This window comes from Haemaphysalis longicornis, unplaced genomic scaffold (assembly GCF_048455015.1).
Source record: "Haemaphysalis longicornis isolate Haplotype H1 unplaced genomic scaffold, Haemaphysalis longicornis Haplotype H1 scaffold_1, whole genome shotgun sequence".
Taxonomy (NCBI): Eukaryota; Metazoa; Arthropoda; class Arachnida; order Ixodida; family Ixodidae; genus Haemaphysalis; species Haemaphysalis longicornis.
The window spans coordinates 318,830,020-318,857,192 of NW_027526203.1; the positions used below are offsets into that span (position 1 = coordinate 318,830,020).

The following is a 27,173-nucleotide window of genomic DNA, read 5'->3' on the forward strand; positions in this document are numbered from 1 at the left end:
GGTTTTTTTACTCTGCTTTACTAGTTCCGAATGGTGAACAAATGGCTTGTAAGTGAGTTGAGTTTTTTTCGGTGACCCTATTGCCCTGCATCGGGTATCTCGTCAGCTGCGTTTCCCTGCCGTAGCTGGCGTCTTGGAAGGCCCGCCTGCTCGGGGCAGTATCCGCTGGTGGGGCCAGTGACCCTGAGCACCCAGGCCCAGGGGGTGGGCAGCCGGTCTACAGTGAGCACTGGCAGGGCCAGCAGCAGCTTGTCCCTTGTCTGGGCCACCACAGCCACGGGCTCCTCTTCAGCACCCAGCATTGCGACCCGTGACCCGGGGCCCACTCGCAGGGACGCCAACTGGAGTAAGCTTTGCGCCGGCCACTTGAGCACGAACACGTACACTGCCTCACTGCCAGCCTCGGTCCTGCCCTGTGTGTACCTGAGCCCGGAAGAAGAGCCATATATTTTTAGCCAGTATAGACATAGTGCACCTACCCGAATGCTGCAGAACTTGCTGACACACAATGTTCATGTAGAGTAAAGAAGTAACTTATTGTGGTATAGCGTGTTTGCTGGCAGCGGCAACGGGCCCATAGCAAGTCCATCTGGCATAGTTTAGAACTGGTTGTTGAGCAAGTTTGTGCATCTTGGTGAATAAACACAGGCTTTGCGCAAAAAAGACAACACGTACAGGAAGGACGGGACAAGCGCAATCTCTCAACAGTTGAGAGATTGCGCTTGTCCCGTCCTTCCTGTACGTGTTGTCTTCTTCGCGCAAAGCCCGTGTTGATTGACCATTTGGTGGCGGGGTGTGGGGTATTAGGACATGCACTGTAGGCCAATTGCACTGAAATTTCACCTTGGCCAAATTTATTTTGAACATGCAGTACATACCCTTAAATCAACTGGAGCATGACCAATAGCCCCGTGAATGCCTTGTTAATCAGTTATAAGAATATAAAATAGCTCCATAACAGACAACAACACACGTGCTGGCAGGTTGTGCAAACAGTCGTGAAGCGGAAGTGACATTCCAGCCGGCTGGGTGCTTGGTCTGCTTGGTATGCCGGCCTTAATGGCATACAAAAACTAAACGCTGAAATTGCATGTAAATTTTTCTCTAGTCTTAACTTTATTATCATCAGTTTCTGGAATCAATGGTGCTGTCAAGTCGGAAGGCAAATTCGTCAGTATATGTTATTTCCCATAGCAATTATTAACAAAATTATGACTAATAATACTTTCTGTTAACGAGTACAGTTAAACCTCGATGTAACGAACTTCAATGTAACGAAACCCTTGATGTAATGAACCACAGAATTTTTTGTAGCTTCAAGTGTATGCAGACCATGTATTTTCACCCTCTGTGTAACGAAGTCCCGTTTGCCCAAATTTCAATGTAACGAAGTTTCATGGAGATTCAGGCACGAAATTTCAGTTGTAGAAGTAGATTTTGGAGACGCAAGCACCGAAACGGGGTCTCAATAAAACGCGAACGGCAAAACGGGCCGCCCAATGCCGCAGATGCAGCGAGCCACAGAGTCCGTGAGCGAGCTCCTTGCCTACAAACTGCGTGGCGCACGTACACGGCTGGTGCACGTTTCTGTTTCTGTCGGAGCTTAATCGTCTAATCGGGCATCAGCGTGAACCGCATGGAGCGTTTTCTCCCTGCAAAAACGCGCCCTGCAAGCCACAGGCGCGATGCAGGTAGCTCCAGTGACTGCTTCTAATCGCTCGCTGAAATGCAACTCGAGGGGCAAACGAGAGGGTCATGCGAGAAAAAAAGCGGATAGCGCAGGCGAAATTTTCACTGTAAAACGTCATACGCGCCGCTTACAAAAACGCCCATCAAACATCCTCCGCAGTGGTAAGCCTAACCGTCTCTAGCGGGGCCACCGTTGCCGCATGCTGCCGCTTCGCCCTTCGTTTGAGTTCGCTCATGCTTATGGGTTCTATCGTTCCAGCAAGCATTTGTGAATCTGAGCCTTGCGCGCGCGATTTTTTCACACCCACATCTGCGATTGCGCGCCGGCAGCGGCTTCTGCTTTGGCCAGAAAGCGACTCGCGCTGCTTGCAGCAGTGGGAGGAGCCTGACCAGTTTCACCAATGGGGAGGCGCGCACCCCATGGCGGGAGCTTCGAAGTGCTCGGGGATGCCCGCTGGCCCCGCCAGAGGCGATTAGGCTTACCACCGTGGAGGATATTTGATGGGCGCTTTCGTAAGTGGCATGTATGACGTTTTGTATTGAAAATTTCGCCCGCATTATCCGCTTTTTTTCTCGCATGCCCCTGTCATTTGCCCCTCGAGTTGCGTCTCAGCGAGCAGTTAGAAGTGGTCGCTGGAGCTACCCGCATCGTGCGGGGGGTCTCCGCAGCTGCGTGAGCGTGCCTGTGGCTTTCTTGTCAGCGCATTTTTGCGGGGAGAAAACGCTCCATGCGGTTCACGCTGGTGCCCGCGTAGACGATCAAGCTCCGACAGAAACAATGCGCCAGCCGTGTATGCACGCCATGTTTTCGTTTGCAGGAAACGCTTCACGCGATGAACACTTCATTATAACAGCGAATTTCAATGTAGCTAAATTTCAATGTAACGAAGTAAATTACGTATTTTACGGAATTCGTTACGCCGAGGTTTAACTGTACATGCTGTGTTACATATTATAAATAGCTGTGCATTGTTAAGGACGGCGCTTCACTTTTTTCTTTCAAATATTGATGAAAAATAAAAATATAATTACACAGCAAATGAGAAGGAGCAGATACCGTTTCTACAGGGTTGCACAATTCATTTCAGAGGATTTGTACCTTTGTCCCGTCCCCACATCTCCTTTTGCACCAGAATAATTGTCTGGCTAGAGCTTACACCAGTGTTTTGCGGGCAAGACAGTTTGTCAGTGCTCCTAACTGTAAATAGTTCACTGTCTGATTCTTCTGTAGTTTCATGCATCATGTCATTCAAGCGCTACTTCTAGAAAGGTGTCGAAAATGCTTGTGCACCCGCTGCGGTGGCTGCTTTTCTGGTGGAGACAAAACACGAAAACGTCTGTGTGTACGAGATTTCGGCGCACGTTGAAGATCCCCAGGTGGTCAAAATTAATCCGGAGCCCTCCACTGCAGCACGCGTCATAGCCCAGGTGTAGCTTCAGCTTCGGTGCGTTAAACCCCGCAATCAACTAATCTGAAGTGCTTGCGTGTCTTCTTGTATTCTGCTGAGACACTTTTTGTAGCTGGAATGTTTTTTTTTTCTTGGCCTTTGTTTCGCAGTAGGGGTTGAGAGGTTGGCAGGAGTAACTGGCAAATGGGTAGGAATTGCATCAGGTGCAGCAACGGCTTTCCACGATGAATACGTACCTCAATACTGTTGATTATGTGTAGTCCTGTAGTAAAAAGTGGAGTGTTTTTCAAAGTGGAGTTTGCATACTGCCAATGATTCAGTAAGTCCTGTCTTCAACATTATCTACTGCCACTTTTCTTTTCTGTGTTATTCTTTTTTGGATGGCGGCGAACAAAGAGGCCTTCAGGGCACCAGGATAGTCACTGCGACAGCTTGGTGCAAAGCAGTGGGAATTAATGCTTTTGGGGGGAATGTCTCTCTTTCCACATGTTGGTCATTGAAGCACGAGGCTTTCACAGTGTTTGTTAAACACTCCAGAACAAACTTCCACATTGAGGCTACCCATGTATCACATGGGACGTACACAGAAACGTTTCTTTGTTTTCACTTGCCTGTGGTGGCTGAACAGCTCTGATGCAAGAAAAAAGTGCACCAGCGCCCTAGTGGCGCCTCCGTGGCCGCGACCATCCGCTCGCGATGCTCTCCACATTGCAGTTAACTCTACTAGCACGTACTACTAATCATGGTGGGCACCACACGCACTCCCAGGTGCTTCCCAGACAGCAGCTAGGCAAGCACATCGGCCCTGCGCTCACGCGGCAAACGTCAGGTAATGTAGCCTTCTAGGTTGCTTTACTGCAGCTTCTCCTCCAAACTTGCACATATGAGGCACTTAGAATGCACGTAAAACAATTTTTGTCCATGGTGGTCCCCTGCTGCTGTGACAGGTCAACAGACACCGTGGAACGCCTCTACTATCTGCCTTCTAACAAATTAAATGTTCATTTAGGGGTGGAGCATTTCATATGTATTGACAATACATATTTTATAACATCTGCATTTAAATTTTCTGCTCACACATGCAAAATAATTTGAGAACGAGTTCTGCATAAAGCTACGAAAAGGTGTGCACCACAAAAACGTCCTGAAGAGCAAGACCACTTTTTCTGAAAATCTTGTAAGGTCAACATTCTGGCCTAGAAAGTCTGTCTAATGCGTGTTGTCACTCAATAGTACGTTGACTACAATTCCTTAAGCCCACTAAGTGTCCAAGGACGAAAGGAGTGATGCTGGGTGGAAAAGGGTCACTTCATGGCACGATATGATGAGCAGACGCGGAATGGAGAGAGGTAGCTCACTTTTAGCCACGCTAGTGAAAAGCAGGCCTTAGCATAGGGTGCGAGTCTGCCACGCAGTTTGAAGCCAATGCTGTTCAGTTAAACAATTCCTTTCCCAGTCGCGAAAAAGTGGCAGCTGCTTTTTATCGCATGAGCCAGGTTCAATGTGGGTGAGAGAGGAGAGAGAGACAGTGGTGGCAAGGCAGAGGCGGCGTGTGCTTCCTACCAGACGTGAGGTGTCTTCGTGTCGTTCTGGCAAGTCCAGGCGGCCGACCCGTAGACAGCCTCGCCGTTCACCTTCAGCCAACGGCCGAGCTGCTGCAATCTCTCCTGGTAGACAAGTGCCAGTCTTCCGTCGCGAGTGGGGCCCACGTTGATCAGCAGGTTGCCGCCACAACTGCATTAACAGTCCTCTTTTATTTTCCTGCATGATGCGACGCATATCTAGACAAAAAATTCGTTCACGTGCCCGTACATTAGTTGCTACACTGTCTTGGTCACCAACCAGGGAAGTAGCATCGCAATACCGCCCCTCGTAAGATTAGCATTCCGCGTTTGTGAGTGGCGATTGTGTACACTAATGAAAATACTGTTGTGGATGAACTGGCTCTGCATTGGTGTCCTCGTAAAGACGGGAGTCCTGGATATGCCCACCACCTGCAGTCATTATATTGTCAGCAGTTGCTTCGAAACAGGAATTAACCCTGAATTTTTGTCTCCAGCTCGTTCACGGGCATTCAGCAGCACAATACAGAGACAACGGGGGCCGAAATGTGCACTACACTCGGTTACAACTCAAGAACGGCACCACTTCATGTAGTGTATCACTCCGCCAAAGCGCCGGACCTGTGACGTCAGTGCGCACGTGTTTTGAAAGTGGTTTGCTATGAATGCGTGATATCGTCTGCCTTGTCTCACGCAGTTTGTCGTCACTGGAGTCGTTTATAAGCATATTAAGTCCAAAAAATCACGGGAACGGCTCATGCAATGTTCAAAATATTCCCAGTAACGCCCTACTTGCGCCGCGCGGAGAAACATCCGGCTACGGTGATAAGGCACAGCGGCAACTTCCGGTGCCGTTCTTAAGTTGTCACCGAGTATAGCACCAACAGCCGTCGTGCAACGAGCGATGGGCGTGATCCACCATACAGGTATAAACTGCACCAAAGTGTTCCCTATTTTCTTCTGTCACTTGTTTGTTTCATGATCACACTCTGATGTGCGTAAAGTGTAAGTGTATTTGTGGTGAACCAAATGCTTATTGTCTTACTGTGGGAAAACTAATTGCTCACTTTTTGTTTTTTGTTTTTTAAATCCTGGGTCAGAAAAGTAGAATCGTGCGAGCTTCAGGGCACATGGGTCATATGTTACCCTGAATAGCACTACTTGATTGATTGATTGATTGTGGGGTTTAACGCGCCGACGCAATGCAGGCGATGAGGCGCGCCGTAGTGGAGGGCTCCGGATTAATTTTGACCACCTGGGGATCTTTATCGTGCGCCGAAATCTCGTACACACGGGCGTTTTTGCTTTTCGCCTCCATCAGAAAAGCGGCCGCCGCGGCCGGGAATCGAACCCGCGACCTCGTGCTCAGCAGCGCAACGCCTTAGCCACTGAGCCACCGCGGCGGGTGAATAGCACTACTCTTAACCTGAGCACAAATAAGGTGAGTAAGTATGTCACCAGTACGTGCATGTGGCTGGTACAAGCACCTTCTTTCTACTCCAACCAAATCGGCCATACCAACATTACAATATAGGGACCAACGAATAACCTTTGGCACAAAGCCAGACCTTCGTTCTGACTGGGTGGTCTATAATAGATAAGTCAATTGTGGCTGATGCCACGATGTGCACTTTGGTCGAATAAATTTCGGCACACTGAGAGAATGGAATAAAGTAAAACACATAAAGAGAAAATGGGGAGCATGGCCTGACATAAAAAATGCTTGACAATAAGCCCCGCCAATGCACAGAGCAGTAGCCGACATTAAACACCGGCACTGTCAGTTACAGGATATGCGCATGTACTGCAGCTGCCGCGCACCCAAGATAAGCACCCGAAATATGTATTTGTGCTGCAACTGTGTATCGACAAGTGAAATTTTAAATATTTTTCTTTTAGCTTAGCTATTTCGCGTAGTGATGATTGATCAAACCTGCACCATTGAAAACAAAGCCAGGCACCTGACGGACGATACAAGTGTGGTAATAAGCTCTTCTATCGAGAGCACGTCGGCCAGGGAGGCATCCCTGCGGTAGCCCCACGAGCGCTGGTCCAGGGTCATGCAGTTCTCCCACTTGTGAGGCTGCAGTATGCCTGCGCATCAAAAAGGGAGAAAAAAAATCAAATTTTGGGTGTTTATCGCTCCGAAGCTACTCTTGGGTTATGCGGCATGCCATAGTGGAGAGCTAAGGATTAATTAATCATTACAAGGGTGTTTTAATTTTTCAAGCGAAATCTCCAAGACTATGCTACAACTTCAAGGTCATTCATCGTGTCACAAGTGAACTTCAGCCGCTGGTGTGCAAACTGTGCCTTTGTTATCGCTTTGCTCCCTTGGAGCGTTGCCGCTGTGGTACCGCTTGACTAGGCGAGCGTGAAACGGCTGCTTCGCCTGCGCTTGATTGCTCAGCACCGGTGGGGCTGTCTGTGTGTGCCCTTCAACGCAATCAAAAGGCTGTATCCAATCATCCAGTGGATATAACTAGACAGCAGGCTGCGATATCTTGAGCAAAGGCAATCTTTCACGCAACACAGTGTGCATAGCCTTCGCTTTTGCTCATGATAACTAGGTTTGGAAGTGTTAAACCTGAGCCATTTTTCGCCTCCATCTCCACCACAAGACAGCTGCCGCGGCCACATTGTAGAACCCACGTCCTTGGGCTCACCAGTTCAATGCCACTGAGCCAAGGTCGGATTAAGTGGATGAATTTTTATTTCCCATTTGGAATTATTGAAGCAGAGTTTGAGCGCATTTTAACGAGAAACTGGAGAAGTCGGCGTATTTATAATGAATGGAGCCTCGCGGAGAAATTCCAGTGACTTGCACTTGTTTTTTTTGTTGAGAACAGCACTGCAAGGCACACGATGCGCGTCGCGTTTAAAAGCACCAATGCCTCTCTACATTCGGTAATTGAAAAACAAATGATGTAATCAATGTATCTGTAGCTTTATACTGTAACGTGCAATACAGAACCGAATCAATGGGCCTTTTTTTCAGTAGCAATCCCGGTCCGTTATTCTCGGCAACGCACCCTCAAATTATTGCTTGGAGAGCAGCTATGCTTTCTAGTGCTGTACATTTTACAGCCAAGCTGTATACCTCTACCCCCCAATGGTTTCATCTCCGTGGGCGAAAACGCCAAGGCCTAGGACGCCGAGCGCATGCGTCAGGCTAATCAGGCATACAGCATAGGGTTCAGAATTCGTTTAAGAAAACCACAAAACAAGCCTTGAAACCTCATTATGGATGATAAGGCGCCTGTGAACAATGGGACCCCCTGCCCCGCTCCCACCATGTGTTCCTGGTAAAGATTATGTTTGCGGATTATCTTTAAAGAGGCCATGCAGACAAAATGCAAGTTTGTTTTATTGGAAAGATTTCATGTTTTATAGTGCCCCTAGCGCTTGTCCGGAAACAAATGATGCTTTATTCACTGAGAAATAATTCAATTTAAGTTAAAATTTTGATTCTCCCGCCAAATCGTGTGTTTTCGTGACGACTGAAATGACATCACAGGAACCACTCTGCAGCCGATTGCGGAGCCTTGTTTACCTTTAGTCAACCTAGACGACGCCACCATACCGCGAAGGGCCGTCTTCTGCCTTGATTTATTTTTGACCGTATTTGTACCTGGCTTGTTTTTGTTGAGGTAGAAAATAATCGTTTCGGGAAGCATGGTGTTCGCTTGACAAATATGGTCATGTAAGACACCGTCGCTTATGCCATTCGGCCAGTGTCGTTTGGGACAATCTCAAAGCGCCACAGGGCTGTGCAGCTAAAACAAGCATAGTGCGTGCAGTACCAACAGCAGTACGCATCGATACTTCTATGCTTACGTGTACATAGGTAACTTCCACTGTTTACCCCACCATTCTTACTGCTATAAAAAGAATGTACCCTTAACCCATTGTGACACGGCGTGTACAATTATACATGCAACTTTTAAGAGCATTTTTGTGAGTTACAATCGTCGTCATCCTCACTTTAACCGCTCAGCGAGCATTCCTTCGACTGCGGCATTACCAACGTCAAGTACGATCACGCACTGCCTGCTGTGCCATAGAACACGGCTACCACAGAGCAGGGATGATTTCGGCTTCCTCGTAGCTCGTAGTACGTGTTAATGCATAGTGAAGAAAGCAAATCCCAAAAACCGCTTAAGAATCCCATTGTCATGCCAAGCCCAAGCCAAAAGCGGGGGTCTTCCCATAAACCCCCACGACGACATGGCTTACCAGTCGCAGTTTCCTCTCTAGTATACGAAGAAACTCTACGCTGTTGACCAACTAAAACGCATAAACAACAAAATGGCGGCGCCCATGAGCCGTCACAGTGTAAACAAAAAATGTGTATAATTCGAACTGACCAGACACCAGCCGAGCGCAAGCGACGAGCCCGCCGAGACGACGAGAAACATTTTATACCCTCCTACATCACCATTTGTAGTGGTTTTCAACAGCTTTGCTGGACATCCACTTTCGCGGGGCGGGATGGCGGCAATGTTTTAAATGCAGAGCATTTCAGTAACTCACGATGTCACCCGCGTTGACGTCCGTAGTCGTAGTCCGCACCCCTCCCCCTACACTATATTAAAAAAAATACAACCGGCGCCTGGTTTCGATCTAGGGAAATTTCCCTAGAGTTGGCAGCACTGCCGACTGTGCAGGCGCGCGCGGGGAGGGCGAGGAGGTTGCCCCTCAGCGGAGCGAATGCGCGAGCATGGCGAAGGCCGGCCCGCGGAACTAATCCACCCTACCGGAACGAATGTGCACCTGCCCAGTCAGGCCCCGCCACCCGCCGCCGCAGCGTTAGCGGACGGTACCCCCTATGCTAAAACCACAGTGTAAGAAATATTCTTACACCGTGGCTAAAACTCTCTATACACCATTTTCCTTGCTAGAGGTGGACGCCGCCATTTGCTTTTTCTGACCAGACGCTAGCGCCGTCTATGAAGCGACCGCCGAAACCGCCGCGCTGGGCCACGGCCGGACTGGAGCAGCGGCGAGCGCGCACTTTCATACGGCCTGCGCACCCAAGAAGGAACCAATACAGCAGATTCTTTACAGTGGGGGCGCTTCGAACCAACCCTCTGCCCTTCCAACCCGCCTTTCTGTTAGTCGACACATCGCCTCTGGCCGAGCAGCTGTGTGTTTTTGACTGTACGCTTCGCTGCCGGCGGGCCGCTCAGCCCGACCGGAGCGTGAATAGCAGAATCACGTTTAGCTAAGCGATAACCCTATCTCCCTCGACGGGAAATCATTCGCGTCACTGGTCGTGCCCTGTGCCTGTGCAAACCAAGACATCATCCGAAAGGAAAAATAAAAAATAAGAAATGATATTTCAGTCACGGAAAATGCCGCGTTTATTGCCTGTCTCACCATTTTCATATAATACAGTCGCTGATAAGATATGAAGGCCTCGCATATTTTTCTTCATGTGCGCCGAGTTAAAATGTTTCTTTCAATTTTTTGATTAGGCGCTTCCGAGTGATAATGTTAGGCTGTTTGACCCAATTAGACCGAAAATTCAGAAGGGGGGAGGAGTCGCCTATTTTAATGACGCACATGTAAATTTACACGGACAGGTATCGCGTGTAGCCACGGCAGAGCTAGAGCTGTGGCAAGTGCGCGCGCGCCGCCGCTCTACCTACCCCGCGCGTGCTGTAGGTCAACCGGCGAGGGTTGGTCCGCAGCGACACGAACTAGCGGCGGTCAAAGGTGGGAACTATACCCGAAGCGCAGGCCGTATGAAAGTGCGCGCCCGCCGCTCCTCCAGCCCGGCCGTGGCTGGGCCACGGCCCTCCGCGATCGGCTGCCGGCGGCGCGATCGCGCCGTGATCGCGGAGGCCGTGGCTGGGCTGTTGAAGGGACCCGGAAAAGCCTTCTGTAAAAGTTACAAAAGGCCTGTATTGTCGCGTAGCACCAATATAGCGATGCAATGCCGTTGGAATTATTGATCTACATTCAGTATTAGCTGCGCCAGAAGCAAATAAATGCACCTCTCCCCACTTGCCGATCGACTCCTCCTCCCTCTCTGCTTCCTTTAAAGCAGCTGGAAACACTGGGAATAGCCATGTGACATCGTGAAGCTCGACTTCCGTTCTGCGCTAGCTACATTCCTGCGCCTAGGCACGCGTCAGTCGCTGCGGACCCGCCTTTGCCTCGGGATCGCACAGGGAAGAGCAGCCGGAAGCCAGTGGCAGTGACGCCGCCGGCGGCTTTTTTAAATGCAGAGCATTTCAGTAACTCACGATGTCACCCGCGTTGACGTCCGTAGTCGTAGTCCGCACCCCTCCCCCTACACTATATATTAAAAAAATACTATCCGGCGCCTGGTTTCGATCCCTCGACCCTGCGGGCGGAACGCAATGTACATAGTGCTCTACCCACTGCGCCACAAAGCCGACACAGAATGGGAGGCTACGAACGCGCCTTATATCCTTGACTCATTCAAACTACGTCAAGCTGCTGATACAACGCATTCACTACCACCAACTCCCCAAACACTAAACGTTAACGCAATACACCCACCCCCTATGCGACGCATTTACTCGAGTCCCCTTCGCGGGGAGATGGGCCCAATTTCTTCTCGTCGCGGTAGTCGCAGTTGCTAAGCGATGGAAGCTAGACCTTCAACTAGTACCGCGACAGCTACCACCACCATTACAACACCCATCGCCACCGCCACGCGCGTAACGCCGCTAATGCTCTGCATTTACTCGTGCCCCTCCCGCGGGGGCATGTCGGGGTCCTTTATTTCCTCTTTTAACAATGGAGCTGCTGTACAAGCTGGAAGTTCGGTATTGCCGTGAAAAAACACCAAGAAAATGCGGAGCGCTCGTGAGCGCGTGCCGGGCGGCGACCGCCGAGCGTTCCCGGCACGCGCAGTGGCTTTAACCATAAAAAAAAATCTGGCAAAACCACGAGGAGCGGGAAAATGAGCGAGCGCTCGTGTGCGCGTGCCACGCGGTGGCCGCCGAGTCCCCGGCTCGCGCAGTGGCTCTAGAAAAAAGAAAAAATCCCCAGCGCTACCGCGCAGTTGTTGTTAATCGTTCCTTTGTTTGTGGCGCATACCAGATTGGCCAGGATCGGGCGCTTTATTGGGGCTAGCGTACATCACTAAATAAAACGTAGCTTATTTAGTGACGCTTATTGGGGCTACTTGCGCGATTTAGGAAACTAAGATTCGGAGAAAAAAAATTGATGAGAATAATCGCACAATAAATATAGGAATTTGTAGAAGAAAAGTGCGTACTATGCGGGAAGTTGGAAGAAAAGGCTTTTCTTTCGTGTGTGTTCAGCACAGTAATGCTTGGCACGAGGGACACGACGACATCGATGCATATGACGATGACTACTACTAGCACTGCAAAGCAACGACGGAACATGTAAAAAAACAATTTCAAAATTGTACAAATGCGTGGTGATGTGTTCTTCAGTGCTCACGTGTAAATACATCCTGCAGCGTCACTATGGTTCAAGCCTTGCGCGATTTAGTGCAAGCTTCACCATTTTAGCTATAGTGGAAGTATACAATGCTGAGGATGACTTTGCATCCACCATTCGCCGCGAAGACGACGACGATCGCTTCGATGCATATATGACTGCGCTGTATAATTCCAAGGCCAACTTTATATCTGTATAGAACAGGGCTTTCACCTACGGAACTATTTGTGAGGTGCCAGGTTCCTTAAAAAACCGAACATTTTTTTCTCGCCTGTCACCGCTTCTCGGCCGCTAGACAACTGCTTTTGAAGGACCCTATGAACGTTTGGGGTTGACTCTATCTGTTCCAGTTATATCATCTATTGGGGCAACAAATTTGGAGTACGTAAAACGAAATATATATATATATATATATATATATATATATATATATATATATATATATATATATATATATATATATATATATATATATACATGCATTCAAGCTTTTCTTTCTGCTTCAGGTCGCTTGAATTGCTGAAGGGTATGAATTATTGGGGAATTTGGGTTTTAATCATAAACACCTTTCATTTTACGGCGTCTGTCTTCAGAAGTAAACTAGTATTTTGAGGGCCTCATGAATTGCAGTAAGGTATTTATCCCTGGCCAATCCCCCTTGTGGGTACGTGTCAAAAACTTTGAGGGCATCATCATCATCGACGGTGATTACTAGCACCGCAACAATGCACTGAAACTTAACTGTGTGTGCGGCACTGCTCACCTACAACAGCTTCGCCATTCAAGTCTAGCGCATGAGTGCGAGCTTCGCTGAACTTTTTTCGACAGTACAGGGCGCTTCGACCACTGCCGATTGGAACGTGCACCTGCTACCGTGGCATTCATGTGAAAGGAACGGGGGGGTGGGTGCGGGAGGAACAAGCTATTTTAGGGGCCTTAGGAGGAACTCAAGGACGAGAATAGAGAGTTTTAGCATAGCGGCTAGCGTACGCTAACGCTACGGCGGCTGGTGCCGGGACCCGATTTGGCAGGTGCGCATTCATTGCGCGGGGACGAGTGCGCCCATGCCTCGCGAGCCCGCACATTCGTTGTGGTGAGGGGCGACCTCCTCGCCGTCCCCGCGCGCGCATGCGCAGTCAGTCGGATCCCGGTAACCCGCCGCCATAGCATTAGCGTACGCTAGCTGCTATGCTTTGTCTTGTGCACGAGTTTTCGACAGCGAGACTTGGGGGGGGGGGGGGGGTGTCTTACTGCTATTTTTTGTTCACGGTGGTGGCCGCTACGAGGGCCGGTAGTGGAAAAAGTCCCATTGTTGCCACCATATCTCACGTCGGACATCTCACTTTCGTGGTGCGCCACCACGCTGTATAGAGCGCAGACTTTCTTTAAAGAGATAACCGTGGATGCGGTCGATATTCAATGCGTCTCTTAGCGGCACTGGACAAGCAGAACACTTTCCACCCACTCGGTGCCGCATCATACCTTGCGAGCTCATAATACGGTTATGTCACGTAGTAAAATAAAAACCCAACTAAGCTTACAAGAGTTCACCATTATAGTGCCACGCCGACGATCAGATTCCCCCACTTCATTCTATACATGGTGACACCTCGGGCCACCCGAGGTGTCACCATGTATAGAATGCCATTCTTCCTGAATCGCCGCACGTGTTCTAGCTAGTTCAGGAAGAGTGGCACCTACGGCCAGAGCGCTCGCTGCGGGCTCTTCGCTGGTCGGGCGCACACGTGCAGCCACGTGCACCGCATCACGTATCACACTTACGTTGCATACATACACCAGTACCACGTCTTCGAAATAATGGGGCTATCTTCCCAGAGCCATTGATCCCACGAATCCTAGCTTTGTAAAAATCTAGATATATTTTAAATAAAAATATTTCCGTTCATTGTTCGCCGAAGTTCTGCTGCATATATTCATTGATAAGTTCCAGCTATATCAACCAGGATGCATTATACCTGTTGCGAGGTCATTCCAGAGCATTTCCGTTGCTAGAGAGTTCGTGCGCATTCCCCAAAGGGTCACGCAGGCAATGATCACGCAGGCAATGCCACAGCGCGACGAATGGTAATTTACCTGGGTCATAACGGTCATCGCACGTGAAGTAGCCGCCATGATGGCAAGAGCAGCCTTGACCCCAGCGATCATTCGTGACGACCTTGTCTTTGACGGGGCTGCGACACATACAGACACACCAATTTGGTTGCTTCCGTCTCTCCGAACAAGAAATAAATCGGCGTGGGAGGCTCCAACACACTGTTTTTGTCGGCTTGGTATACCTGTCGTTGTAAAGCCAGGCCAGGAACTCCCGGCTCTTCCAGTACTCCGCGGGGGCAGGATCGCCGTCGGACCAGATGATCTCCGGCTTGTATCGATGCACCAGTTCGTAGAGCTCGACGAGAGTCTTCCCCTGAGCGAGGGACGTCGGGAACGAATGTATCAGGCACAGAAGGGTCTGCGTGCTGTGCGCATTCCGAAGGCGAGCAATGTTTTAAAGCGAAGCTTTATACGGCTAGGCGAAAGGAAAATCCGGCGCTCCCGTGTACGAAAAAAAACTCCTCCGGCGCAATCCCATGCGCATTCGTGAAAAAAAAAAAAAAAAAAAAAAGACGGGTTAAAAAGGAGTTAGTAGTAGGGAAAAAAAGATTGACTGGGTTTAAGATCGACGTAGCTACACTCTCGCATCTACCGACACTGGTAAGTTCCGGCGCATCGGAGGGAGCGAAAAAGAGCCTCTCGCAGCAAAGCGTGCCCGCAGGGAGCTACTGTGTGAAACGCATCTCAAGTGACAACGGCGGGCAGGGGCAGAGGCGGTGCCGGCGGAGCAGAGTGAACGGGGAAATGGCAAACACCGGCCGCATGTTGCAGCTTCGCTGGTTAACCATCTGTACGGAGTAACTGGGGGCGGATCCAAGGTTTTTGTGAGAGGGACATAAGCTTGGTATAATTGGTGCACTCACGCACGCGCGCACATAAAGTCTAGGAACAAACAAGACACGCAAAGAACGCGTAAACATAAGGTGAGTGATAAGATGGACATGCGTGAAAACAACAACGAAGTGTATTGCTGCCTTGTGAAAACTGTATTGTAAGGGTTATTGCTGCCTTGGTGATGACGACAAGAAGCTGAAGGCAAACTTAACTTGTTTACTGCATAGCGAGAGATGAGCCGAAGCAATACAGGAACAATACCCTTCCGAACGAGCTTACAGCAATGCACAAACAGAGCGGCAGCATTGATTCGCTGCTGCAAAACTAATCGAAATATCCACCGAGAGGGAGGGTTTTTATACACAAAAGCCGTAACGGCGGACGACTTTCCCAGTTCTTCTGTGCACACGGCCCCAATATGGTAGACGCACAACACTCTTTCCGAATTCGTGAGGCCAGCAGTAGCGCGATTGTAGCGGTGCTACACAGAAGCCGTAATGGCTGCGTGGCTTCCCCAGTGCTTCTGTGCACACGGCCCGAAAAATAGTAGACACACACAACGCTCTTTCCTGAGTTCGTGAGGCCGGCAGTAGCGGCGCTCGTTGAGTATGAGAGGAGGGGGGGGGGGGGGGGGGTGAGGAGATTTCGGCTGCAGCGTCCGATTCGCCGGGGCATGTCTCTACATGAAGAACCATTGGCTTCGTGTTTTGTAGCTGCAACGGCTTGAGCCACCTCCAACGGGCCCCGCGCGGCAGGCTGATGATGATGATTGCTATTGGTTTCCCCTTTGTAGCGGGGTGATGACATGTCATCTTACCAAAAGGACTAATATACCCATGTTTTACACTCTTGGTTTTATACTAGCGCTGCTTAGGGCAGGCACAAAAGCTTATTAGGCACAAAATATTTTTTTTTTTTCATGTTACAGGTGGTAACTGTCCTAGGCAATATCCCCCTCTCTGCTTTTCGTCCACCAGCATTCTAATCTTCTTTTCGTCCCCTCGACAGCCTTGAAGTTAACTTCCTCTGTGATACCCTTAAATCCTAGGGCTTCTGGAAGCCCAATATTCCCTTCATGTAGATATGGATGGACACCTTCACATTCTAACACTATATGCCGCATAGTTTCTGTTTCTTTTCCGCAGACCACGCATACCCCATCATTTTGTGAATACTTCCCCACAAAACTCTTAGTTCGCAGGCAACCTGCTCTAGCCTCAAAAACCAAAACACTGCCCTGGGAATTATCGTAGAAATTTTCCTTTCTGATGTTCAATTTCTCAGCCTTGTACATCTCTAACGACGTTTTTAGCTTCCATTTCTTCCCTCCATTTATTCGTTTCAATCTGCCTTGCCTCTTTTTTGGTTACCTTGGCTGTTTTGGATTCTCCACTGTTCTTTCCGTATTTCATCGTTAGCCTTCTAGTCTTTCTTAACCACTGCGTGTCCACGCTTTTCAAGTATAGGTACCTAAAAACCTTAGCTGCCCACCTTCGTTGATCCATTGCCCTCAACCTCATCTCAAAGCATATTTTACTCTGTGCTTCTCTAACTTCAAACGACGCCCAGCCCATATCTCCCTGAAGTGCTTCGTTAATTGTTTTTCCAAGCGCGCCTAAGGCCAAACGTCCTACCGTTCTCTGGTTTACTTCAAGGCCTGATAGAACGTCTGATTTTAAGCAGAGTACAGCATTCGCAAACGTGAGACCCGAAACCATTACTCCTTTCCACATTGCTCTTACTACTTCATATTTGTTATACCCCCACAGAGCTCTATGCTTCATTATAGCTGCGTTTCGCTTTCCCTTAACCTTAAGTTGCTCCTCGTGAGTACTTAAGTAGTTATCCCCTTCGTTTATCCACACTCCCAAATATTTATATTCCTTCACTCTAGGTAATTCGCCTTGCTGGATAGACACTACGTCAGTGGTAGCGTCATTGAAAACCATTAGGTATTCCTGATTTTTCTGCACTGAAATTTAACCCGAGGTCGGTGGCTTACTGGCCGCTAATATTTATTAGCCGCTGCATATCGGTTTGGTTATCAGCTAAAAGAACAATGTCGTCTGCGTATAACATTCCCGGAATATGCTGTTGTACCACTTCGCCTTGCAGCGCACATGAGGAAGATAGGCTCTGCCACAAAGCACTGGAGCACTGCACGAAGCTTGCAGTACGCGCGCAGCAAATGCATATTGGCGTCAAAAAGAGCTTTGTGGGGAAGTATTCACAAAATGATGGGGTATGCGTGGTCTGCGGAAAAGAAACAGAAATTATGCGGCACATAGTGTTAGAATGCGAGGGTATCCATCCAAATCTACATGAGGGAAATATTCGGCTTCCAGACGCCCTAGGATTTAAGGGTAGCTCAGAGGAAGTTAACTAAAAAGGCTGTCGAGGCGACGAAAGGAAGATTAGAACGCTGGTGTACGAAAAGCAGAGAGGGGAACATTGCCTAGGACAGTTACCACCTGTAACAGAAAACAAAAAAGTATTTTGTGCCTAATACCTGTGCAAAGCCCTGTGCAAAGTTTGTATGTCGAGTGTGACAAATGGTGCCTAGGGTACCAGCGCGAGTATGTCGATTTACTATATGCTTTTAAAGTTTCATCAATGTCTCACCATCCCATTAAATCTATAATTAACGATACATCTACATCCCAACTGTTTTTAAATCGTACATCTATTTCTGTGCCTTTCTCGCTCAGGGTGAGGGAGGAGGCTTCTGAACTTTCTGTCTCGTTTTTAGACACCTTCAAAATATGTCATTGATTCTGTACCTCCATGGCATCTTCGCTCTGTATTATGTGATTTGTCTTTGGCTCAATTTAAGAAAAACACGGTGCCCACCACAGCAATTTTGCAGCATTTCATGTATCTCCAGGCGAAATATGGTGCAACAGAATTTTTTACTGATGCTTCAGAAACGTCCATTGCGGTGTCTTGTGCTGCACACGGACCAAATTTCAGTGCTTGTTAAACCATGAATGTGAATTCCAGCATTTTTACGGCGGAAGCATATGGTATACTCCTTGTTTTAAATCACATCAACGAACATAATATCGCAAACTCCATCATTTTCACGGATTCACTAAGCTTCGTGCGTACATTATCATCCCAAAGGTCTTGCAAAAATTACGTTGTCAATCTGGTTTTCAAATCTTTAATGTCGGCGTATGCCTCAAATCTGAATGTAACCGTCTGCTGAGTTCCAGGCCACGCGGGGATCGCGGGCAATGAGTTGGCTGATGAAAGGGCCGCTGCTGCGGCACTCAGGAACACTGTAGACATTACAACGATACCCTATACAGACGTCAAGCCACACATAAGACAACACTTGCGCAGAACATGGCAAACACACTGGAATGAACAGACAGACAACAAACTACATGTAATAAAGCCACACTTGGGACGGTACACAGCTGACTCACACAACAGACACACCGAAGTGACCCTAGCAAGGTTACGGATAGGCCACACACATGCAACGCACTCGTATTGCTGACGGGATCTTCTAGACCCCAGTGCGGCAGATGCGGAGAGGCCCTATCCGTAGTGCACATACTAATCACATGCAAGGCACTTCACACAACACGACACAAACACTTCAGAGAACTATACAGACTACAGATCCCCCTACATCCATCGCTGTTTCTAGGTGACGATGCTATGGTTTCCATGAAACGTGTGTTTGAGTATTTGTCAGACGTTAAGTTTTTAAACCTCATTTCCTATCACGCATAATCAAATCTGGCCCTATACACCAGCCATCACGATTGCCGTTAATTGATTTTATTGTTGTTCTGGCTTTAGTAGCCACTATTTTTTTTAAGATACTTTTGTTTGGCGCTCTTTGCCCCAGCTGGCCTTGCGCCACAAAACTCCAACCATCATCATTTTGTGCCTAATAAGCTTTTTGTGCCTGCCCTAAGCAGCGCTAGTATTAAACCAAGAGTATAAAACATAGGTATGTTAGTCCTCTTTGGTAAGATGACACGTCATCACCCCGCTACAAAGGGGAAACCAATAGCAATCATCATCATCAGAATATTGGCGTGCTGAATCGTAACACCGCGTATCTGCTCGCGTCGCTGCAAATGTCGTCGAAAGTCTCCTGCCGCCCCCTGGACGCATCTCTCCCCTGCTCTTCCCCTCCATCTTCGCTCCTCCCACGATAAGCACGCAGATTAGCTAATGTCAATTCAACTTTCGCACGTTCCACTGCTCGCGCGCCAGCCATTGAAACCTTTCCTCACTGTTGAATTTGGTACGTCGCCACGCGGTCCAAGCTCGTCGCGGCCTCTCTTTGTATATACGGGTGAAAATTGTTTTCAACGCAGATTTTCTTTATTTGCTATCGCAAAAATCAAGCATGCATATTTAAGTAAAATAACTCTGCAAGTACCACTTATGTATGGGCATGTCGTGCCTTAAATATGCCGAATGTTTTATTTTTTGCCGAACAATGTTGACAAGTATGAGGTGTGTTTCCAGCTGGAGTGGTTCGGAAAAGTTTTGCCTGTATAAACCCCCCGTTCAAGTGTTAACTTTTGGCTGGAAGGTTGAATCGAGGGACAGACGGACACACAGACAGGCCAAACTTTTCGTGTTTAAGTACGCCAAGAAAGACTATCGCCTTTAAAAACAAAAACAAATTTTGGGCATCTCACGCGCCAAATCTGCACCTATAAGCTGAGACGCATCGCTGAGGAGGTGTGCGGACTAATCAGAGCGTGTTTTGTCTTCGCTGTGGAGAACTTGCCTGTTCGATTTAATTTCGTTCAAGCCAGAAGAATAATAGCCGCTCCCGGTGGGCGAGCCAGTGGGCTTATATGACATGAAGCAGCAGAGCGCTTTAGTGACATGGCGTGTATACGGTGGATATGGTGAAAGCCCCGCATGTGTGCATGATAACTTTCGTAGTTATCGTTTCTGCTAAGGGAGCACAGATTGCTGGGTCAGTTGGTTCATGGTTTTTTAAGTGAAAACCAGTGGTAAAAGACGCCGAACGAAGAACGGAAGAGCACACAGACGGCCATAAACAGTCATTTAGAAGTCCACACCTGCACGGTACGTCTTCTCGCCTTGTCGGCCATGTGTTCCGTGTTGACTCGCTAGATGATATCGTGCAGCGCTTGTTAGTCGCGTGTACACCTTCTGGTGCCCTGTTATCCACATTGCCGCGGTATGGGCCGCATCACAGCGAATCGTTCCGATTCCAGTCGACGCAAGTGCAAGCATTAAGAACGGTCAGTTAACGTTTCGCGTTGTGTATTTTCGCCTCCCCAAAGCTTTCGCATGTTTTGGTTGCTCCTCTTCAGTATATTTCCTATGGGTGCTTCAACCTCACGCAACCCGTGCCAAGAATTTTCAACACACCGCGAAACGCACGCTGCGAGTGCGATGCAAGCAAAAAAATATGAAAAGGTAGCAATACACTCAAGTTGCTCACCTTCACAAAGTGGTCGGTGGTGAAGTTGTTGCTCTGGTCGAGGAGAAACAGGGGGTTGAACCACTCGAAAAGAGAGTGGTAAACACCGAAAACAAGGTCGGTTTTGGATCGGATGGCATCGGCCAGTTCTCCTGCAAAGGACAGCGGCTGGTTATTTCGAAAAGCCGCCGCCATATGGTGGATTCTATGACTTAGAGTGAGCTCGCAGTCAAGTAGCAATTACACAATTCACGCATTCGGCAAAATATTTAGGTGTTTTGTGCAGAAATCCCAGTACTTTTAAGTGTGCAACGGGGTAGTATTCCGCAAAAAGTAAAAATAACCACGGGCGTGAGAGAGAAAGAACACACAGCGAAAAAATTAAAAACGGACATGAGAACTGCAAGCACTGACAGAGGAGGACGATACGCTGTCAGCAGTGTTAATTTGTAAAAAAAGGCCAGTGTACGGTATAAATACATTTAGAGGCGCACTTTGCACTGTCGATTACGCTTATAAATTTGCGGTGAATGTGTTTTTTTGGGGGGAGGGGGGGAGGACGCTTCCGGGACACGAAGTGTGTTGCTCACGCGGTGCGTTGGCGGCACTTTTATAGAACCCAGTTGTTTCCCGTCGTCAATTTACAGCGAACAACAAATTAAAACGGACAAATTGCAGAGAACTGTCTGCCCGATGTTAAACGGTTTAGAATAAATATGTTGAAAGGCTAAGGCGTTCCGTACCTTACTTTGCAATATGAATCACAAGAGATTTCTAATAACGTCAAAACACACTCTTCACAATTATCTGAATAGCTTCGGATGTAAAGTTCGGGCGAGCGGTACGCGTATACTAGCTGTCGATACCGGTAGCTCCGCCCACGTCAGAGTGCACAATTATCGGTCTGATATTGTTTCCTGTTGCACTTTGCCGCCAATTACTAACTGAATGCGCACAGGCGAGGCAGCGAGAGTTCGCGCAGGTCGTTCGCCGAACTGTGTGCGTGTGCGTGTGCGTGCGTGCGTGTGTGTGTGTGTGCGCGCGTGCGTGCGTGCGTGCGTGCGCTTATTTGAGTTTACTGCGTGTATGAGGAAAAGCATTCGTGCCTACTAAATCCCTCTTGGGTCCAACGTCCATCGCGTTCCAGCCGAAGCTCACGTTTGACGGCCACAGAGTGAATCCCTCGTGATGCTTTGTGGTAAGAACTACATACCTGCCAAAGAAAGAGAGGTTTGACGTCAAATAATAAACACGTGTGAAAGCTTACATCCGCACATATCTTGTAGATTAGTTTTGTATAGGGTCAGCGACGTCAGTGCTTTCGGCCTTTTGTACGAAAGAGGACATTTGGGTGCTGAAATTGCCCCTTATTGCAATTATAATTGAGGCTACGTCACTCAGAGACACCTGGAAGGCGCAAGGGAGAGAGATGGAGAGAAAATCTTTAATGAAAGCTGAAGCCCGCTGGTGTAGCAAGGCGTCAGTCTTTTCTGAGCGGGAGAGATGTGTGCACTACGTTAACGCACACCGGCCTCCGGCTGATAGAGTTTTAGAATAGCGGCTGATTGATTGATTGATTGATTGATTGATTGATTGATTGATTGATTGATTGATTGATTGATTGATTGATTGATTGATTGATTGATTGATTGTGGGGTTTAACACGCCGACGCTACACAGGCGATGAGGCGCGCCGTAGTGGAGGGCTCCGAATTAATTTTGAACACCTGCGGGCATCTTTAACGTGCGCCCAAATCTCGAACACACGGGCGTTTTCGCATTTCGCCACCATCAGAAAAGCGGCCGCCGCGGCCGGGAATCGAACCCGCGTCCTTGGGCTCAGCAGCACAACGCCATAGCCACTGAGCCACCTCGAAGGGTGTAGAATAACGGCTAGTGTACACTAACGCTACGGTGGCGGGTTACCGGGACTAGACTGCGCATGCGCGCGCGGGGATGGCGAGTAGGTCGCTTCTCACCGGAACGAATGCGTGGGCTCAACGAGGCATGTGCGCCCTCCCCGCGGAACGAATGCGCACCTGCCCAGTCGGGTCCCAGCACCCGTCGCCTGAGTGTTAGCGCACGCTAGCCGCTATGCTAAAACTCTCTAATCTTGTACCATAACGTTAAGCATACGTTCTCATCACGAGCGTTTTTTATCCGTATGCCACCGAGAAAAGGTATGCAGTTATTACATAGGTACTTCGCAACCTTGTCCTGAAAGCGACTGAAATGGCAGCTAGATGACTTACCGAGCTCCAGATTCCTGAAATATCTGCGCCCACTCCTCAGGGTCGAAAAACTCGCACGTAAAGTCCTTGGCGAAGGCAGCGTACGTGAAGTCTGGCGGGTAGTTCTTGGCCATGAATTTGGCCGGGTCTGGGTTTCGCGGTTCACTCCATCCCTGCCAGTACCACCAGAACCACTCGGACGTGTAGCTGGGCACCGAAAAGACGCCCCAGTGGAGGAACAGGCCCACTTTGGCCTCGTCGAACCAGGCGGGCAGGGGCCGACTGTCCAGCGACTCCCAGGTGGGGGCGTAGCGCGCCGCCGTGCTGCTGGGCGCGGGGCAGCCCGCGGCCACGAGCAAGCACGCCAGCCAGCAGAGCGCTGCGGCGAGGCAGACCGGAAACGCGCCATTGCAACCTTTCCTTCGACTCGATGACGATGGTTGAAATGAGCAGACCTCATCAACGGCACCGAAGAGGTCCTACTTTAGTTGGAGAATTGTTCAAGCGGTATCCCGTGTTAAACAGCATTGATTATACCGCGTGCTATTAAGCTTTGCACAAGTGGTCTTACATGGCTCTAGCAGGCATCGAGAACAGTCAGGTCCGGGTCAAGGTATGAGTATGGTCCCTAGCTAAAGTAGTTTAGCCCCGGGACCCCGCGCTTCTCGGGCTCCGAAGCAAAAATAATTGACAGATTTGTAAAATAATTCTCCTCCTCGGATAGGGGTTGGAGTTAACGTTTTTATTTTGCGCAACTTCGGTGGCTACCTTTTTAATGACGATAGTCTTCCTTCAGCTCCGAAACACGAACATGTCTCTCAAGTTGTCCCACTTATTGTGTCCGTCCGTCCGTCCGTCCGTCTGTCTGTCTGTCTGTCTGTCTGTCTGTCTGTCTGTCTGTCTGTCTGTCTGTCTGTCTGTCACCCGAATAAGCCATAATTGTCACTGGTGAACCCTTTCGTCCACGCACTGCACTCACGGCGTTGTTTCCAAAGGTATACATAGTGGTTCATGAGTGCCCCATAAGCGTCACGACAATCACACCGTAAAAATTGGCCGCGTATCTACTCGCTTCGCAACCGATCTGGTCGACCGACCAGCCTTCTGCGCCCCTGCCACGTCAATGGAATAACTTTCTCGCCCACCTCTCACGCTCCGCTCCTCCCATCTCGCTCCTGCCACGGTAAACACTGTGAAGGTTTGTTCCAGATGATACAACTTTCCTGCGTTCCAGTGCTCGCGCACCATAGCAGCAGTATCAAAATGTTGCCCTTAGCCGGTTGTACATAGTTTATTATTTACCTGTTTATTCAGTATCCTTTCTTTTTATTTTTTATTTTTCTTTATCGTGAAGTTGTGACGTCACTTGTGTCTTCGCATATATTGCTGAATGCAATAAAGTACGCCCAGTTGTTAGTCAGCGCCTGTACTGTCTTTTTCCGTTTTCCTTTCTTTCGTCCGCGTCCCTGCGCTGTTTTAAAGACGATAGTCTTTCTTGGGCTACTTAAACGCAGAAGTTTTGGTCTGTCTGTCCGTATGTCTGTCTGTCTGTGACTCGATTCAGCCAGCCGGCCAAAGTGAAACAGAAGCTGCACAATACGTTTTAATACCCACAGCCAAATCTAAACGTCTAAGTCCGGTGCCAATGTTCATACATGTCAACATTTTTGGACAAGAACAACACATTACGCAAATATGAGGCAATAAATCAATACATAAGTGATATTTGCAGTGTTCCTTTATAAAAAATTAATGGATGCTCGATTTTCACAACAGCAAATTCTACATCCACTGCAGAAAAAAAAAATTCACTCCTCCGCATGCTGTTGCCCGCGCCACAGTTGCTTCTGGCGTCATTTTAAGAAATCAAACGGCAACAGTTACGAAAGGTTCCACTAGATAGTTTCCACGTTCCGCTTGGAACGCACGTGGAAAAGGGCAAGGTGGTTCTATAAAGGTGGTTCTATAGCAGGGCGCCTCAATTACCGCGCGTCTCCGCCGTACGGCAGCGCTGGCATCGAGGCACCCGGCCTGGTGCAGTGGAACGCGGTAAATTTAAATTGACTTGAGCGAACCTCTAGCGTGTTTACCTTGGGAGGAGCGCGACGGTAGAGGAACAGCATGAGAGGTGAGCGGGAAAGCGAAGGGAGACATTTAGTCGGCAGATATCGACGAACGACATTTGCAACGAAAGGAGCAGATACGCGGCCAATTTTTTTTTCACGTAATGTATAGCCAACTAGCCCAAACTCAAGCCTTAGTCAGATTTTTTTTCAAGGCTTGTTTTACCAGCGGAGCTGATGATAATAACTTTATTTTACCAAAAACTGGGTGAAAGGAGGAAGGGGAAGTGGGGGCCTTCCTGAATTCCTCCCCCTCAGATGGCGGCCTGCAGCTCTTGGGCGCGAGCGGCATCTTCGGCCAGTTGGACGACCTTAACCTGTATTTCGGGGTCGGAGCTAAGCAAACAGGTCTCCCACTGCTCCGCACTGGTGATTCGTAAGCATGCTCGTATAGTTCGTGGCTGAGCATCACAAGACCAAATCATGTGAGTGAGTGTGGCTTGCTGGGTGCACCACTTGCATTGATCTTTATAAAGGTCGGGATAAATGTGGCTCAATACTGCAGGATTGGGAAATGCTTTAGCCTGCTGCCGACGCCAGGCTACAGGTTGACGTCCGTTGAGCGTGGGATGCGCTGCGGGATATTTCTGGTGCCCCATGCGATAGTGTTGCGTGGTGTTTCAGTAGGTCACCAGCCTGTCCGGGCCCCCTGGTCCGAGCTAGCAGCGTCGTCAGGGCAATCCCGGGAGCTGAAACCTCGGGCCGCCTCGTGTGCTAGCTCTTTGCCTGGGAGATATGCATGGGCCGGAGTCCAGATTATTTGCACGTTGCGCATACGAGCGTCTTGGACGGAGCGTAAGATGCTTATACGAAATTGGCAGGATCTCTAAAACAGCGGAGCTGTTGTTATGGGCCGTAAGTTCGCCGTTGAAGGTAAAAATACCAAGAAAATGCCGGGCGCTCGTGAGCGCGTGCCTCGCGGTGACCGCAGAGTCCCCGTCTCGCGCAGTGGCTTTAGCAAAAAAAGAAAAAAAAAAAGCTCCATCGCTGTCGTTAAAGCGCTACCGCGCATGTAAAAAAAAAAAAAAAAAAAAAACTTCCAGCGCTAATGCTAACGATTAAAAGACACCCTGCTTGGGAGAGGTCACCGCGGCCGCCACATTCTCTAGAAGCCATTATGGACAATTGGAGACATGGCTACGAGTGTGCCAGTCCTTCCCGAGACGACTTGCAGATCCCGCCAGCGCTGCCTCGAGTCGATGGCGAGAAGCAGCTGGTGGAAGTCTACAATGCTGAGGATGACTTTGCATCCACCACTCGCCGCGAAGAAGACGACGACCTCTTCGATGCATATGACGACGATTACTAGCACCGTAACTATGCAAATAAGCAATGATATTAAAACTTGACCATGTGTCCGGCAATGCTCACGTACAATAGCTTCGCCATTCAAGTTTCCCTGATTCTTTTTTATTTGCTATCTCAAAAAACAAGTAGCCATGCATTTTTGATTAAAAGAACACTGCAAATGTCACCCATGTATCGATGTTTTGCTTCAAATATGCTTTATGTTTTCTTTGTGACAAGTATGAACACTGGTACCAGACTATAGTTTGGAAATGTTTTGCCCGTATAAACGTCCCGTTCAAGAATTCTGTGAACTTTTGGCCGGACAGCTGAATCGAGGGATGGACGTACTGTCACATACAGAAAGACAGAGCGAAATTTTCGCGTTTAAGTAGCCCAACAAAGACTATCGTCTTTAATAAAAATCCTAGACTCGAGCCGTTACGGGTTTTGGTGTGGGGTACCCTGACGGCCAACTGTTCATTATAGGTGAAGGACCATTTGTGTTGCTATGATTCCTGCAATACATTGCAATTGAAGACACAGCTATCCCCAGTTGACGCAAGAATAAGTACCATTTAAGTTTTTTACTCGTAATTATTTTGTGTTCTCTGTATTGTGTATGCGTGTGGAGGAGCTAGGGGGGGGGGGGGCCGGGGGGTTAACGTCTGGTCACCGTGACGAAGCCACCTGCGTTTAATGCATGCACACATGGAACTCTTGTCAATGATGTTTGTCTTCACGCAAAGATAAATAAATCCGAGGGTAATAAAGTTCCAGCGGTGCGTCAAAGAAGGATTCATGTACAAGGATTTAAAAAGAAAAAAAATGAGGGCAGGAGGTACGAAAAAAGAATTGAGGGGAGCAGAAACACTCGCCGTGGGCCTTAAACGTGTCAAGAGAACTCACCCATCGGTCCCGTGCGTGCCTGTCGCAGCGAGGGGTGGCGCACGAATCTAGCGGACAAGGCGGCTTCACGGACAAGATACCCGAATGAGATAACAGCAACACGAGACTCGAGGATCATTGAGATTTTTGTTTGCCAC

General features: G+C 48.8%; 1 protein-coding gene across 1 annotated transcript; it reads right to left on the reverse strand.

The window, feature by feature from the left end:
- LOC144151350 (alpha-L-fucosidase-like) lies at positions 1–27,173 on the reverse strand. The gene is made up of 9 exons (XM_077682372.1): positions 27,037–27,173; positions 22,739–23,096; positions 21,593–21,699; positions 20,508–20,638; positions 14,404–14,534; positions 14,201–14,298; positions 6,622–6,754; positions 4,662–4,832; positions 1–423 (listed from the first exon to the last, which is right to left on the reverse strand). Exons 1-9 carry the CDS (start codon positions 27,152–27,154, stop codon positions 78–80), a joined length of 1,593 nt encoding a protein of 530 aa, XP_077538498.1. The 5' UTR covers positions 27,155–27,173; the 3' UTR covers positions 1–77.